Below are 13,901 nucleotides of genomic sequence, written 5' to 3'. Positions count from 1 at the left end.
TTTTTTTATTTTTTTTAGATGTTTTGTTGCAGCAGGCAACATGGCTGATTCCAGGTGTTTTTCAGCACCTTCACAGTGATCTGTCCTTTTATAGAAGGACTTAAGCTGGCCCTATACTAGTAGATTTCTGAACGAACATTCGTAGGAAAGATACATTTCCTATGTTCAATTCCTATGTTCGATTTTGGAATGAATGGGGTTTCCCGAAATGAAAAACGCATTCAGTGACGGAAGCTTGTTTGAGAAAAATTTTCCATCGTGCTTTGAGTTTTTCGTTACTACAGTCGAAATGGTACAAAAGTTCTTTCGAATATCTGGCCAGTTTTAGGACTGAAATTTGCGGATTGGGTTTCTCTCATTAAAGGGTTTCTAAACCCTCAGCTTTTTTTGCATATATCTACTGCTAGCAAGCAGTAGATGTATGCAAAAAGTAAAAAAACGCTTTAACAGTGGTTTAAACTTACCTGTGTCTTCCCTGCGTGCTTCCGTCCGAAAATTAGAAAATTCTCGGGCGGCCGCAAAGGATCTTGGGGCGCGCGCATGCGCAGTTCATATTTTCAGCTGGGACGCAAGGTAGGTCTATGGACGCGTGCACCCTCATGCAGACACCGTGGGACAGGAAGTGCCAGCAAGCCCAGAGGAGTAAGCGCTGGATCGGAGACTCGCCGCAGCGCTGGAGAGAAGGCTGAAAACATCAGGAAAGAAGATCGGATTAAGAAACATCATTTAAGGTAAGTGCTTAAATTAACGTTGAGGTGAGGGGGAAAAAAAATTGCGTTTAATGTCACTTTAACATACAGTGTAGAAGCCGGGGCTGTAATCATTTAACCCCTCACAAACCCTTCGAACATTACAAAAAGGAGAAGCAAGTAGAAATTTTAACTCTTGAGAAACCAAGAAACCCTAAGCTAAGTAAAAGCAATTTACGCTGAAAGAAGCATTTTTTAAATATGCTATGTGAATGGAAACGTATAACAAATATAAAAATAAGTGTTCTCCCAATTTGGCTGCGGAAGTGATAATACACTTTAAGTAGGGATGTTCAGATACCAGTGCCGTTACTTGGCATTTTCACGTAAACTACCAGGGTTGCAGCTGGCACCTGGCTCTGGCGCTCCATCACTGTCCTGAAATCATTAGTCTGTATTGTTTTAGAAAAACTGTCACATGAAAATAAACAAAAATGTATCGGTACTCATATCTGTGAGTACTTGGGCAAGTATCGGTGCATCCCTAAAAAGTTACATATAAAACAAACCATACATTAAAACAGAGATGTACAAATCCCAGGAGCTCCGTGTGCTCCTTACAAATGACAGCTGCCTCCTAACTTTTGAATTTTTCTCTAGTCTAGTCTTGGAGCTGGAAAAGTATCTGTACTTGTACTTAGTAAGGTACTTGGTATTGGTGCATCCCTAACTTTAAGTCTGATTAGTTTCCTTGCGCAACGTAAGCTTCTTTAACAGCTTGGTTGTATATTTGATATAGGGTTTAAAATGTGCTATGAGGGGTTTGGGGATGTTGAGGAGATTTTCTTATTGTGTTTGAACATATATAAAAGTATATCTAAAGCACAAAGTTAAAGAAAAAACTTGCCTGGAATATATGAAATTCTAGGAAACACATTGTAGCTAAATAGCCTAATTCTAGGAACCTGATTGATATATAATGATATGCACATTGGATAGTTTTGTATATATATATATATATTTCCACTGCATTGTAAAAGGATTGAAACAGTCACAGGGCTAAAATATTTGAGTCAGACAGCCTTATTCTTTCCCAAAGTGTTGTGATTTCTTATCTGTGGTCTTCCAGCATTTCCTTCCTTGTCTATACTATAGAACTGGAATATCCCAATACGAGGAAAGACTTACGACAAAGGCACTCAGTTTGTCTTGTCTGTTAGAGCAGAGTCCCTCCGTGGTATTTCTATCTTTGGTAGCTCCTTAAATATATACTGTATATATTTTAACATATCTGCAATGAAAGTAATGTTACAACAGCTTAGAAATGGCCACATTACTCGAGTAAACACTTGCATTCCTGTGCAGCAAAGTCATTCATTCTCATAGACCACAACAAAAGCTCCAGGGTCTGTTTCTCAGGCCCCTTTCACACTTGAACACATGTAGAATTTTTGCATGTTTGTCACACGTTTGCATAGGGCAGTCAATTAATTTCACTGGTCTGCCCTTTGCACTACAAACATGCTGAAGAAGTTCATGCAGCTGTTTGAGCCGTGAGCTTCGCACAATTTTTATTCTGCTTATTCAGAGCTTTGCACAATTCTTGACCATGGGTTTTTACGCGGTTGTTGTAAATTTTTTGTCTGTCTTGCTTGCTGTATTTGGGGTGCCATTAACAAAGAATGGCACTGCAAGAATGACATGTTTTGTGAACGCGTGCAGCAAGTGTCAATGGGGCCTAACAGCCAGGGCCGTCTTTAACACAGGGCAAAAGGGGCAACTGCCCTGGGCCCCATCATTTACAGGGGCCCAAAGCAGCTGTCACTTTAGCCCAAGCGTGCGACATGAGAAGCTCAGCGGCACCGACATCTAGTTAATGTCTGTGTGCCTCCTGCTTCTGTGATCTTCCCCCCATGCCTATCACATAGACACAGACATCGGGGAGGATGCCTGGGAGATCCGGCAGGCACGAAGGAGAAGGAGGGGGAGGACACAGCCAGACACAGCAGAAGAAACAACCGAAGCAGATCCTCAGTGTCTCTATTGCAGGTTACATTATGATATGCATTATTGTTTGGTCTCTGGCGGTTATTTCATGTTGCATAATACCATCATAGCTCTTTGCACTTTCTCATAAAAAAGTAATACCAAATTTGTTAAAGTGTTCTGCAGGAAAATGACTGGGAAAATTGGACCTCCGCTGGTCATGATTGTATGGCTGCAATATAATATAGTGTATATATAGTCCAAATCCCATTTTAATAGGAGCCACATAAGATCTTTTTACATTATACTCAGTCTGATCTTGCAGTGTGACGACAGTTATCAGTACTGTGACACTTTGTACTTTTATGATTACTCCCAGTCATATTTTTTGCATGCCCCAAGTTAGTAGTTTGCTGGTGTCTTCACAGTTCCTGGATGCCTTCTAACAATAAAAGATGTTAAGTGATCTGCTCTTATGTTTGTTTCCACGGACAAATGCACATAAATCAAGCCAAAGAATCAAAAACGTCCTTTAATAAATTGATTCATGTTCATTAGCACTAATAAAGTATTAAAGCAAAGCAAGTTTTATTAATGCAGTTTAAAAAAAAGGTTAATTTCCTAATTATTGCTGTGCATTTACATCCACATCACTAAACACCTGCAACAAGGTGTATTTAGTACACCGCGCAGCAAGCATTCAGTGATTTTACTAATGTATCCATGTAATTTATACTGCATGCATTATGTTGCATTTACATTGCATGCCCCCACACACTTTATGCACAGTGTACTGCATTTGCAACATATGCATTCTACGTATAATATATAAGGAGGCATTTGTTAACAATGCAATGCACCATGCAGTAAGTGCTTGAGGACAAGCAACACTAATGCAATACAGATTTATGGATTCAGGACCCTGCAACACAATGGATTCAGGACCCTGCAACACAATGGACACAGGACCCTGCAACACAAAAAACGTTGGACTCTGCAACGCAATAAACTCTGGACTCCGCACTGCAATGGACTTAGGACTCTGCAACATAAGAGGCTCCATTGCGTTGTGGGCTCCTGAGTTTACTGCATTGCGGGCTCCTGAGTTTACTGCATTGCGGGCTCCTGAGTTTACTGCGTTGCGGGCTCCTGAGTTTACTGCGTTGCGGGCTCCTGAATCCATTGCGTTGCAGAGTCCTAAGTGCATTTCGTTGCTGAGTCCTGAGTTTATTGCGTTGCAGAATCTTGAGTCCAAGCAGTCTGGAAGTATAGTTGGTCAAAGTTTGGAGCCGCACAGGGTCCCTTCATCAGGCTCCATATTGAGTGGCACCATCTGCAGTCATTTTGGCACCCATCTTCTAGGGGTATACCAGGCAGGAGTGCATTAGGCCACACTTTGGACTTGTCTAAAATCACTTGACTCTGACTAACGAGTTTGTTATGGCTTCTGACATTTTGTGAACCAAGGAATTATCTGCACATATCTATAAAATGCTGTAGCTACATATAAGTGACTCCTAAGATCTGGGAGTTCTAAAACTAATGCAATGCTTAGTAAATGATCCTAAACAGAACTCTGATAACAAGCTTCAGAGCTGTTTCTCAGGTATGTGTTTTGGCACGAGCTGTAAGGTCAGCTGATCTGTGAGAAAACTGGTCTGATCGCTTTATTTCTAGGGTATGGAAATAAATTACCCATTCCCATATCACATTACCCTCCCCAAGGGTCTTTTTTCTTTCTATTTATAAATCTAGTGCCGTTAATTTCCATTGCTTTTATTTTGTACACCAAAGTAGTGGACCCTCAATTTATAGACAAAACCTTCTTGCACAGGTACTTTGAATTGTTTTAGTTAATGCAAGTTACGGGGTTCAAGGCCTCTAAATAATAAGTATGATAGCTGATGCAATAAATCGCAGTTGGGAAATGCAGCAATTGTGTATAATGTTTATAAAAGAAATAATAAATATAAAAATATATACAGTACATTTCTACTCCTATGGAAAATGTATAAACCATGCTACTAAAAAAGTATCATGTGTAAAGGTATACATTTGTATGCATAAACCCCACATTTACCTTCTTATAGTGACACTAAAGTTAAATCATAAAAATACATTCAAGTATCTTAACTATTAACAATATTGTATCTTATTTGTGTATCACTCGGCTGTAGATCCTCAAATCATCTCTGAATTGGTGCTGACACTGTCCTTCCTTCTGGAGGATGGCTACTTTTGTTCCCCATGCTCCCTGTGTGTGTTCTAAAGTAGTCACCGCTCCAAGCTTACTCCTGTGATGGAATACAATCTCATGTTTAGTTTACTAATTTGTATTGAGATTGTAGTCCATCACAGGAGTGAGCTTGGAGCGGTGGCTACTTTACAACAGACACAGGGACCATGGGGAACAAAAGTAGTCACCCTCTAGAAGGTGTCGGCACCAATTCAGAGATGATTTGCGGATCTACAACCCAAATAAGTAACATTTTTGTTAATGGGGTACTTGAATGCATTTATAAGATTTAAATCCTGAGTTTAGTGTCACTTCAACATTTTTATTTCAGTGTAAAGGGTAAAAACCCACAGATGTGAGATGATGGTTGCAAGATGCATCCAAAACGTCTTTATTGTAGCTGAATGCCCATGTATTTTTGCTGTACATTCACCCCCAGTGCTGGCCGTATTCTGGAGAACAATAATCAGGTGGACAATAAATATCCCCCAACTCTGAGCTTGGTTGACAAGGGGATTTCTAAAGTGGTCCCAGCATAAGATTGTTTCCCAGTTTGATGGTTAAAGACCAGTTTAGTTAACAGTCATATAATGTATGTAGGTGAATATTAGAGAATTATCGTGCAAGGAAGAAGGATAGATGTCTGCAGAATGTTGTTGCTTGAGCTTTCTGTGACTTTAATTTTACCTGATTTTCTTCCAGGAAGGATAACCAGGATTCTGGGCCTCCATGCCCTGACCCTCCTGCAGTCATCAAGATGTTCAATAGACACATTCTCTTTGACATAGTGTCACGAGGGGCCACATTAGAACTAGATGGTTTTCTCCCTTTCTTGTTGTCTAAGAAGAAGCGGCTGACAGATGAGGAATTTCGAGGTTAGGTGCTGACATTAAACATTGTTTGGTATATCTTTAACTACCCACTGAGGTTAATCTGCAGGAATCTTAAGCTTTTAATGGTTGACATGTTCCTGCGTAAGCTCACAAACTGATTATACTTTCATAAGCTGCAACTATATCTGTGTGGTGAATTATATCATACATAAAAACCTCTCTCGCTTAATGTCTTCTAATGCAACTTGAATTCTAACACATCTTAAGATGTACCTTCATTTTTACAGGTACTTTGATGCTTCAAGAAGAACTCCGGCTAAAAAATGATTAACCATTGCAAGGGTTAAGTTCTTTTTGCTTAGGGTCAAGAATAACAAAGTTTTACTCGCCCGATCCTCCGAGTGACAGCACTCCCTCCTGCCTGTTTCCTCCTCCGGTGCAGTGAAGGTATGTCCTTAGGCGTCCTCACGTCCTACACACTATGTATAGAATGTGATGTCTCAGGGACCCTTATACTGTTGCAGAGGAGGGGGATAGAGGCTCCAGGGACTGGTCTAAGAGCCGGCTGGCTCAGAAAATCAGGTGAGTATAACTTTTATTTTTTTTAATTTTTGACCCTAGTCCAAAATGGGAACTTAATCTATGCAGTAGGGCTACTGCCGCACTGCAAGGGTTAATACAAATTTTACCTGGAGTTCTTCTTTAATGTATGCCTCTCATGATTACTAAATGATGGAGCATATAGTTCCTATAACACTAGAAGATGCTCATGATACATGTCTCATGCTTTTCCTCATTTCCCTTGTTTGCTTACAGTGGCATTTTCTTTCTTACCTGGACAGGCTTATACTAAAATATTTGTGTCCAGTACTACTTAAAGTACACCTGTCATAAGGGAAAAACATGGAATCTGCGATTACTGACCCCTCCTTCTGAATATATGTACTTTACTGGCTGTCATGCTAATCTTCTTGCTTCAGATGAGACACCAATGTAAAGAATACATGAGCCCACATAAAGAAAGGGAAATGGCCCTGTCTCCTACCATTTCAAGATATAATTCAGTTAGTAAAAGCAATGTATTTGTTCTTTGGGTGTTTATGTACTTGATTCTTTTCAGAGCCATCAACAGGGAAGACTTGTTTGCCTAAAGCTCTACTAAACCTAAGTGGTGGCAGAAATGACACAATACCAGCATTGATGGATATTGCAGAAAAAACAGGGAATCTCCGAGAATTTATCAACTCCCCTTTCCGAGATGTTTACTACAGAGGTGAATACCACAGATTACTATATTAAGTGGTTCTGCAAGCCCAGATTTATTCTTTTTTTAGATGGCCAGCAGCTTAATGTATTGTTTTAGAGATGACCAGACCCTGCACATTCCTTGGCTCCAATCAAATATTTCATGGGTCGTTGAGTACTGTTCTGCGATTGTGGTATTTTGATTGTAAAGCTAGCAAAACAGATGTCTTTTCATAACAAGAAAGATGCAAGACCTACCTACCTTTACCATACTTCAATTGAAAACCTACAGGGATTGAAAAAACCCTGCTTAAAAGGAGGCGGCAGTATTGCCTCTTGAACACCGGCAGCCGCTGCTCCACTCCCCTTTGAAAAGCAATGCGCCGTGGATCACTTTTCAGAGGGCAGTGCCGAATGAACCCTGTCAGAACGTGGCCTGGTAAAGTCATGGTGGTATGGTAAATGTGCCAGGGGTAAACAGCAGCAAAATGATTTCTGTGTAAATATAAATTGTGGATCATAAGGCACACACTGACACTAAAGGTTTGGCAGCACTTCTTTCATCTCTGCAGAAGAAAGAGGAAGCATAACCCACAAGGGGGAATGGATTCCGTCATATAACCACATTTTCATAGGCAACCTCAGAAAGTTCCTTAGTTCGCTAAAATACAGAGTGAAACAAAGTCAATCTTCTTAAAGTTAACTGAAACATTTAACATCAGGCTGCCAATTACCAGGAAAGCAGAGGGCCCCCATAAACATCCACCTCGTCAGAGGGTAGCACACTTGCTGGTCCACACGGGTCGGATGAACTGGCCTCATCAACTACATGTTTTAGAGCAGCTTGTAACTCCTTAAGACACAGCACTTTTCATTGTTTGAGCAACAACAACCACACTATGAGGATGATTTACAAATCATCCTCCCAGCCATACACTGGATAAATGCCATTCCCGCCAGTAGATGGAACCGAGGAACATAGGAAAATCCTATCTCCTTTGCTCCATCTATTGGCGAGAATGCCGTGTGAAGGGCATACGCCCATCATATGGCTGGGCAGATGATTTTATAAATAATCCCCATGCCTATAAACTTCCCTTTGTTCGAATTCATCCTGTCAAGTCCTTTCCTTTTGTGATCTTTGGCCATTGCAGACTCCGTTGTAGTTCCTTAGCATTAGGAGGACCATGTCTGCTTTCCCACATATTAATGTGGCTAAAGGTGAAGTACACATCAGAGTCTACAAAACTCGTGCATCTTCTTAATATTTTAGGTTAGGATATAGGTTTCAACAATCATATTGAATATGAATGTCGGACCAGCCTTTTAGAGTGGTCATGAAAAAGCTGTGTCTTATGTGCGGAGGGCTGCCGTAAAGTATACAAATCTTACCTTGCAGCATGCCGCCTCTTGCACGCAACGCAACGCTTCCGGGCACTGAAGAGAGGGATAGATGCGGTTTGAGCACTACAGCACTCCAGTTGCATCACCCTCTCCTCACTATTAGCCATTCACAAAATATCTTGTGTTTTTTTTTTTTCAAGAATACAGAATACTTCTGATTGAAGTGGAGGGGGCAGGGACGTGACTTCATCTCTCCTCCTCCAATCACAGAATGTCTTTTATTCTTTGAAAAAAATACAAGATATTTTGTGAATTGAGCATAGTGAGGAGAGGCGGGTGATGCAACCGGAATGCTGCACAGCTCTCATCTCTCCCTCTTCTTAGTGGCCAGAACCTCGGCGTTCTTTGCAGGAGTGTGATGCAAGGTAAGATTTTTATACTGCACATAACACCCAGCTTTTTAATAATTTACACACCCAATGCCATGTGTAAATTATAATTTTTCACAAAATGTGGCTTTAATTTTCACTTTTCAAAACACAGGCACTGTGGTATTTCTATGACAACAGAATCTTGGCAGATTGAAATCCAGCATCTGTTGGTGGGCTGATATATGCTGCCATAAAGTGAGCTACGTTCATCCTGGTCTGTGTTATTGGGTTTGTTATTGGTCTAAACACGCATAACTTCCCTGTAAGATGCATGCACATACTTAGAGAGTCCTGGTAACATGTTTAGTTTCTTCTCTTTTTCAAATTAAATGTATTCCTCTCGCCAGCCTGTATCTTTGCATCCAAGAAAGTAGGGGATGATGAAAAGTTGGTGCGTGGCATGCCCAGATATGGCCAGATTTGGGTCAGAGTTTCTTTGAACAATTGAGCTGCTTGTGAAACTCTGCATCATTATGTGTTATGAGGTTTTGGTGTGGCCTTTTTTTGTTTTCATTGTATGATGTGAAGCAAGGTGTAATATACCTTTATGTTTTATCAGGCCAGACTGCTCTTCACATAGCTATAGAAAGACGCTGCAAGCATTATGTTGAGCTGCTGGTGGAGAAGGGAGCTGATGTCCATGCTCAGGCCAGAGGGCGCTTCTTTCAGCCCAAAGATGAAGGTGGATACTTCTACTTTGGTATGTATAGCCTTGGTCTGGTTTTTATAGTGCTGAAGTAATTTTCATGTACACACCAACTGCTAATATTGATTAAACATACTGCTTTGCTTTAAAGGTTCCTGTGTTTATTTACACAGTTGCATGAATCTTCAGCATAGAACATTAGGGCCTCTGCTGATAGGTCTGAAACAGGAAATGTATCGGTGTATGAAACTTCTCTACTGTGGTCAGTTGGATAATGGCAATCTTTCCTACCATCTAAGAATAGAATTAGCTGTGTAATCTTACCTACTTCAATTTTAAAAGAATTATTGTTTTATGTTTTCTTTCAATAATTATTATTAAGCATACACAAACAAAAATCAGCATCAGTTCTATAAAGTCGTCATTTTATACTTATGTTATGGAAGGATTTCCATAACATAATATTAAACATTTGTTACAGCATGAAATTTAATTCATATTCTCATTTAGAGCTTGTTCACAGCATGTCCATTGAGCTGCGTTTTTCTGCACACCACCGCACTTGTATGGTGTGAGCAAGGCTCATACAATACAATTGTTTAGGGAATACAAATGACTTCTGACTCCCCAAACCTGGGGAAAGCTTTCAGATGTGTAGCAGTAGTATGGAAAATCTGTAGGGTGCAGTTTGTACAGTAGTTGTAAAAACAATGACATTCCAGTGCATACAAGTCATTGCCAACATATGCCAGGGACACTGCCCCACCTGCCCCACACTATGCCATGTCAGGGTACCCAGAGAGATAGTGCCCTCATGCTACAATCATTGCTCCAGATGCCAATAACACTGACAATGACTTCTAAAAAAAGAAAGAAAAGTGAACTAGAAAATGTCTGTAGTTCTCAGAGTTCTCACCACGACACATTTTGTGTTTTGGAATTTTTGGAACAGTTGCAATCTAGTTGCTATAGGCAATATCTTTGTCTATACTTTATAATTTTATATTTATGATAAACATTTTTTTATAAATTTGGCTTCACTTTGTACAGATTACATTTACAATGACACTGCCCATGCATCGGTTATCACCATTTGGGCTAGTTCACACCATCCTCAGTGCGTTCCGGCCCGATTGTGGCTGAACGCACCGGATCACATTTCAGCCGGGTCCCTTTGTTTTGGGGCGGGAGGGGGTGTGGCGGTGCATTAAACTCAATGGCACTGCAGCCCTGCCCTCCTGCTGCAATGCGATCGGTCACACGGGAACACGTGGCACATCATTTCCTACGTTCTGGTCTGGTGCAGCCAGAAAAAATAGTGCACTCAGCAATACCTTTCTCATGGAATGTTTGTACTTTTTCAGTGGCATCTGTGTGATTGCCACCATAGCATTACTGTAGTCTCAGCTGAAGAGCTTGATGGGGTAATGTTCAGGTAGAGGTGACCAGTCATCTACAGTCTCAACCCTGTTCTTCCTATTTTTTAGAACATAGGTTCATTTTAAGACATGATTGCCACTTGTTGAATAAGAATGGTATGTATATGTCTGTAGGGCCCTTTTAGGGATGTATAAGAGAATGGAGGGTGATGCCAATCGGTTGGCAGCGCTTGTGACAAAGGAAGGGAGGAGCAACTCTACTCGAGAGCAATAAAATCACAGCACAGTGCAAGACATTTGGGGCTCATCCTTCGGGGAAGAGGTGGGGAAGGGGGCTTCCACCTGATTTGGGGATGACCACTAGAGAATTACTTTCTTCAAGTGTTGAGCAAAGAGACTTCATTAGAGATAGTGAGGGCAACAGTCTTCTTTATGAGGGACTGTTTAGTGTTGGCTAAGGATGTACATCCCAGGTCGCAAGCTTGATTCTATTAAAGTTTCCATTACAAACAAGTGCAAACGCATGTGACTATTTAATTTTTTTTCTTCTTGGGGGACTGCAGAAGGGCTGAGAACCATATGGCCTATGTTTAAACCTGTGATGGTTATCCCTGCGTGAAGTGATGGCTACAGCTTGAAAGTGTTGGTTCACACACTCACTGGACACCATATCTTGTTTTGGACAAGCGGTCCAAGCATTTGAGGTATTGACCAAGGCTGGTAAAACCCACCTGGAGAAGTCTCTAGCAAGTAAGGGACTGAGCGTCCTGGTTTGTCCATGGTAAACTCTGGCGTCCTTAGTTGGAGTACTAAGAAATTTCTCCGACTAATTAGTACCGGAAAGAGTTGGAGAAGACTCCTGTTGTAATAGTCAATGAAGTTGGAGTGCCCCCATAACATAAGAGTTCTCTTTTTTTGAGCACTGATTTTCTGTGAACTGTTAATTGTGATTTGTTATAAATGTTCCCTTTCTGTGTATTTGTGACTGAAGTTACAGTATTACTATGTGAAAGAAGTCACTTCTCTAACCAGCCAGACCTGAAATACACTTTAAAACCGGGACTCACAGACACAGAGGTCAAACTAGACACTTTAACTTACAGAAAAAAGAACTTTAGGGCTGCCTCATATTACGAAATCGAGTGTGTAATTCATAGGGCATTTTGGAATATTCTTTGCAGACTTCCTCTGATGCCTCTCTTTGTTTTCTTTATTTTGATCTCCCTCTCGTTCTTTTATATTTTACAGCTTGTGTTTGTTTAATAAACATGTGCTTATCTCAGATTTCCGTTTTACATCTTTATAGAACAAATCATTACTCATACATCAGGAATTAATTTGAAGGGTTTTCACACTTGTTTAACCCACTTTACTCTTCAAATAATGTAAAATTCAGGTAAAGCAAAAGTAATCAGTTATCTACAAATGAATCCTGCTACGATGTTACAATCAGAAAGTTTAAACCATTAGAGGGAAGTACGTCCACTCAGGACATGTTACAACGCATTGCAAACCATTAGAGGGAAGTACGTCCACTCAGGACATGTTACTTTACATAAAGCTTTTTGAAAAAAGAAAAAATGTGAGGGAATGCAACAAACCAGAAGGAAATCGAAAGGAGCCTCTGTTTACTTGCGAGTGCCGTCCAATTTTGGTGTGAATGCACCCTTAATCTCTGTAAAGCTATTTAGCTGGCACCCAGAGAATACCTCACAAGGTCAGTTTGAAGTGTACTTCTGAAGCCTGTGGTGTCTAACCTTCACTCTGCTTCATGTATCACCAATCACATTATAGACATCATAGACAGACTTTAATTTAAGTAGTGGCTAAGTAATGTAGTGCTGACATCTTTTTAGATCAGGCTTTCTGTATGTGAGAGAGTGTAAGGATCCAACAATGGGTGTGTTTGGGAATTCTTCTCCTCTATCACAGGGAGGGATTCTCAGATCACCAGATTGCCCTCCAGAAGGGAGTCGGGTAGAATGTCTCACTTCAGTAATGCTTGGACTTACTCTGAAGTTCTAAGCAGTAAAGCATGCTCCCTGCTTGCATATTAAGTTTAATCTTCAGCTTTCATTAGTGTATATGTTTTACTAAAGGAATAAAGACTGTTCACCTAGCAAAGTAAATGCTCAATCTTTTTTATGATTTTTTGAGGGAGGAAATGAAAGGACTTGATGAATGGTGTGCTTGGCTGTAAGGCTGTGAAATTCACTAATGTTCCTTGTCCCAGCCAATCCCCAGCAGGAAAATATTTGAGTGCGAGAATCTTGGCACATAAACTGCTGGAGTTGGATGTGGATCTACATGTGTACTAGCCCTTAGAAAGATATTTACCAGTTTACTGAATAAAAATCCTCCCTCTATCAGGGTAGGGACCATAAACCATGTATGAGCCTCTTTAGTACACATTGCAAGTGTTTGATGGCTAGCAGGCTTTCTAACACTGTAGCATAGTATTGTACAGTGTTAGTCACAGATCATTGTAGAACGTTTAGAATTTAACTGTTAACCTTTATAGTCTAATCGCAATTTATAATCATAAATCTTACAAAACGTGAATTATCAGGGTATCACAAGAATTTAAAATTTTGGTTGTCATATAGTTATGGGTTACAGTCTCCAATTATTAACTGCCAAAACGTCTCAATCTCCTGCACTCAACATACCAAACATGCTAAAAAAACAAACAAATGAGACATGAAAGCCATAAGATGCCCATGAAAAATAAAAAAATATTTTTAGCTTTGTACTCTTGAATACATCATTAAATGCAAGTATGTGCACTTGACTTGGTGTCTATCTTTTGCAGTTTTCTGTACAGCAGGGCTCAAAGATGGGGGTGGGGTAGAAGCAGAACACAAAGCCATTCAGAAGCGTTGCAGCGGTGATAGCAGGAGAGAGCAGAGTGGCAGAGAGATTAGCTCATTGTTCCGCTGTTTCTTCATACACTGCCCAGTGACAGATTGTTGGTAGGGAGGAGACCTAAAAATGAAATTGCGTCAGGGAACGATCAGGTACTCTCCCTTGCTGTGTACATTTCAGAACTGGATGGACTTAAATACAAATCCTTTGCCAGATGAAACAGCTCTCATATATGTATTTGTGTATA

General features: G+C 40.4%; 1 protein-coding gene across 2 annotated transcripts in view; it reads left to right on the top strand.

The window, feature by feature from the left end:
• Positions 1-13,901, top strand: part of TRPV4 (transient receptor potential cation channel subfamily V member 4) — a 66,374-nt gene that overhangs the window by 19,945 nt on the left and 32,528 nt on the right. For both annotated transcript variants that reach the window (XM_018560982.1, XM_018560975.1), the window contains exons 3-5: positions 5,614-5,786; positions 6,865-7,017; positions 9,324-9,464. In XM_018560982.1, coding sequence (XP_018416484.1) covers positions 5,614-5,786; positions 6,865-7,017; positions 9,324-9,464 — 467 coding nt within the window. The remainder of the gene's footprint in view (positions 1-5,613; positions 5,787-6,864; positions 7,018-9,323; positions 9,465-13,901) is intronic.

Source organism: Nanorana parkeri, unplaced genomic scaffold (assembly GCF_000935625.1).
Source record: "Nanorana parkeri isolate BGI_ZX_2015 unplaced genomic scaffold, ASM93562v1 scaffold18, whole genome shotgun sequence".
Lineage (NCBI taxonomy): Eukaryota > Metazoa > Chordata > Amphibia > Anura > Dicroglossidae > Nanorana > Nanorana parkeri.
This window is presented reverse-complemented; position numbering and strand designations above follow the sequence as displayed.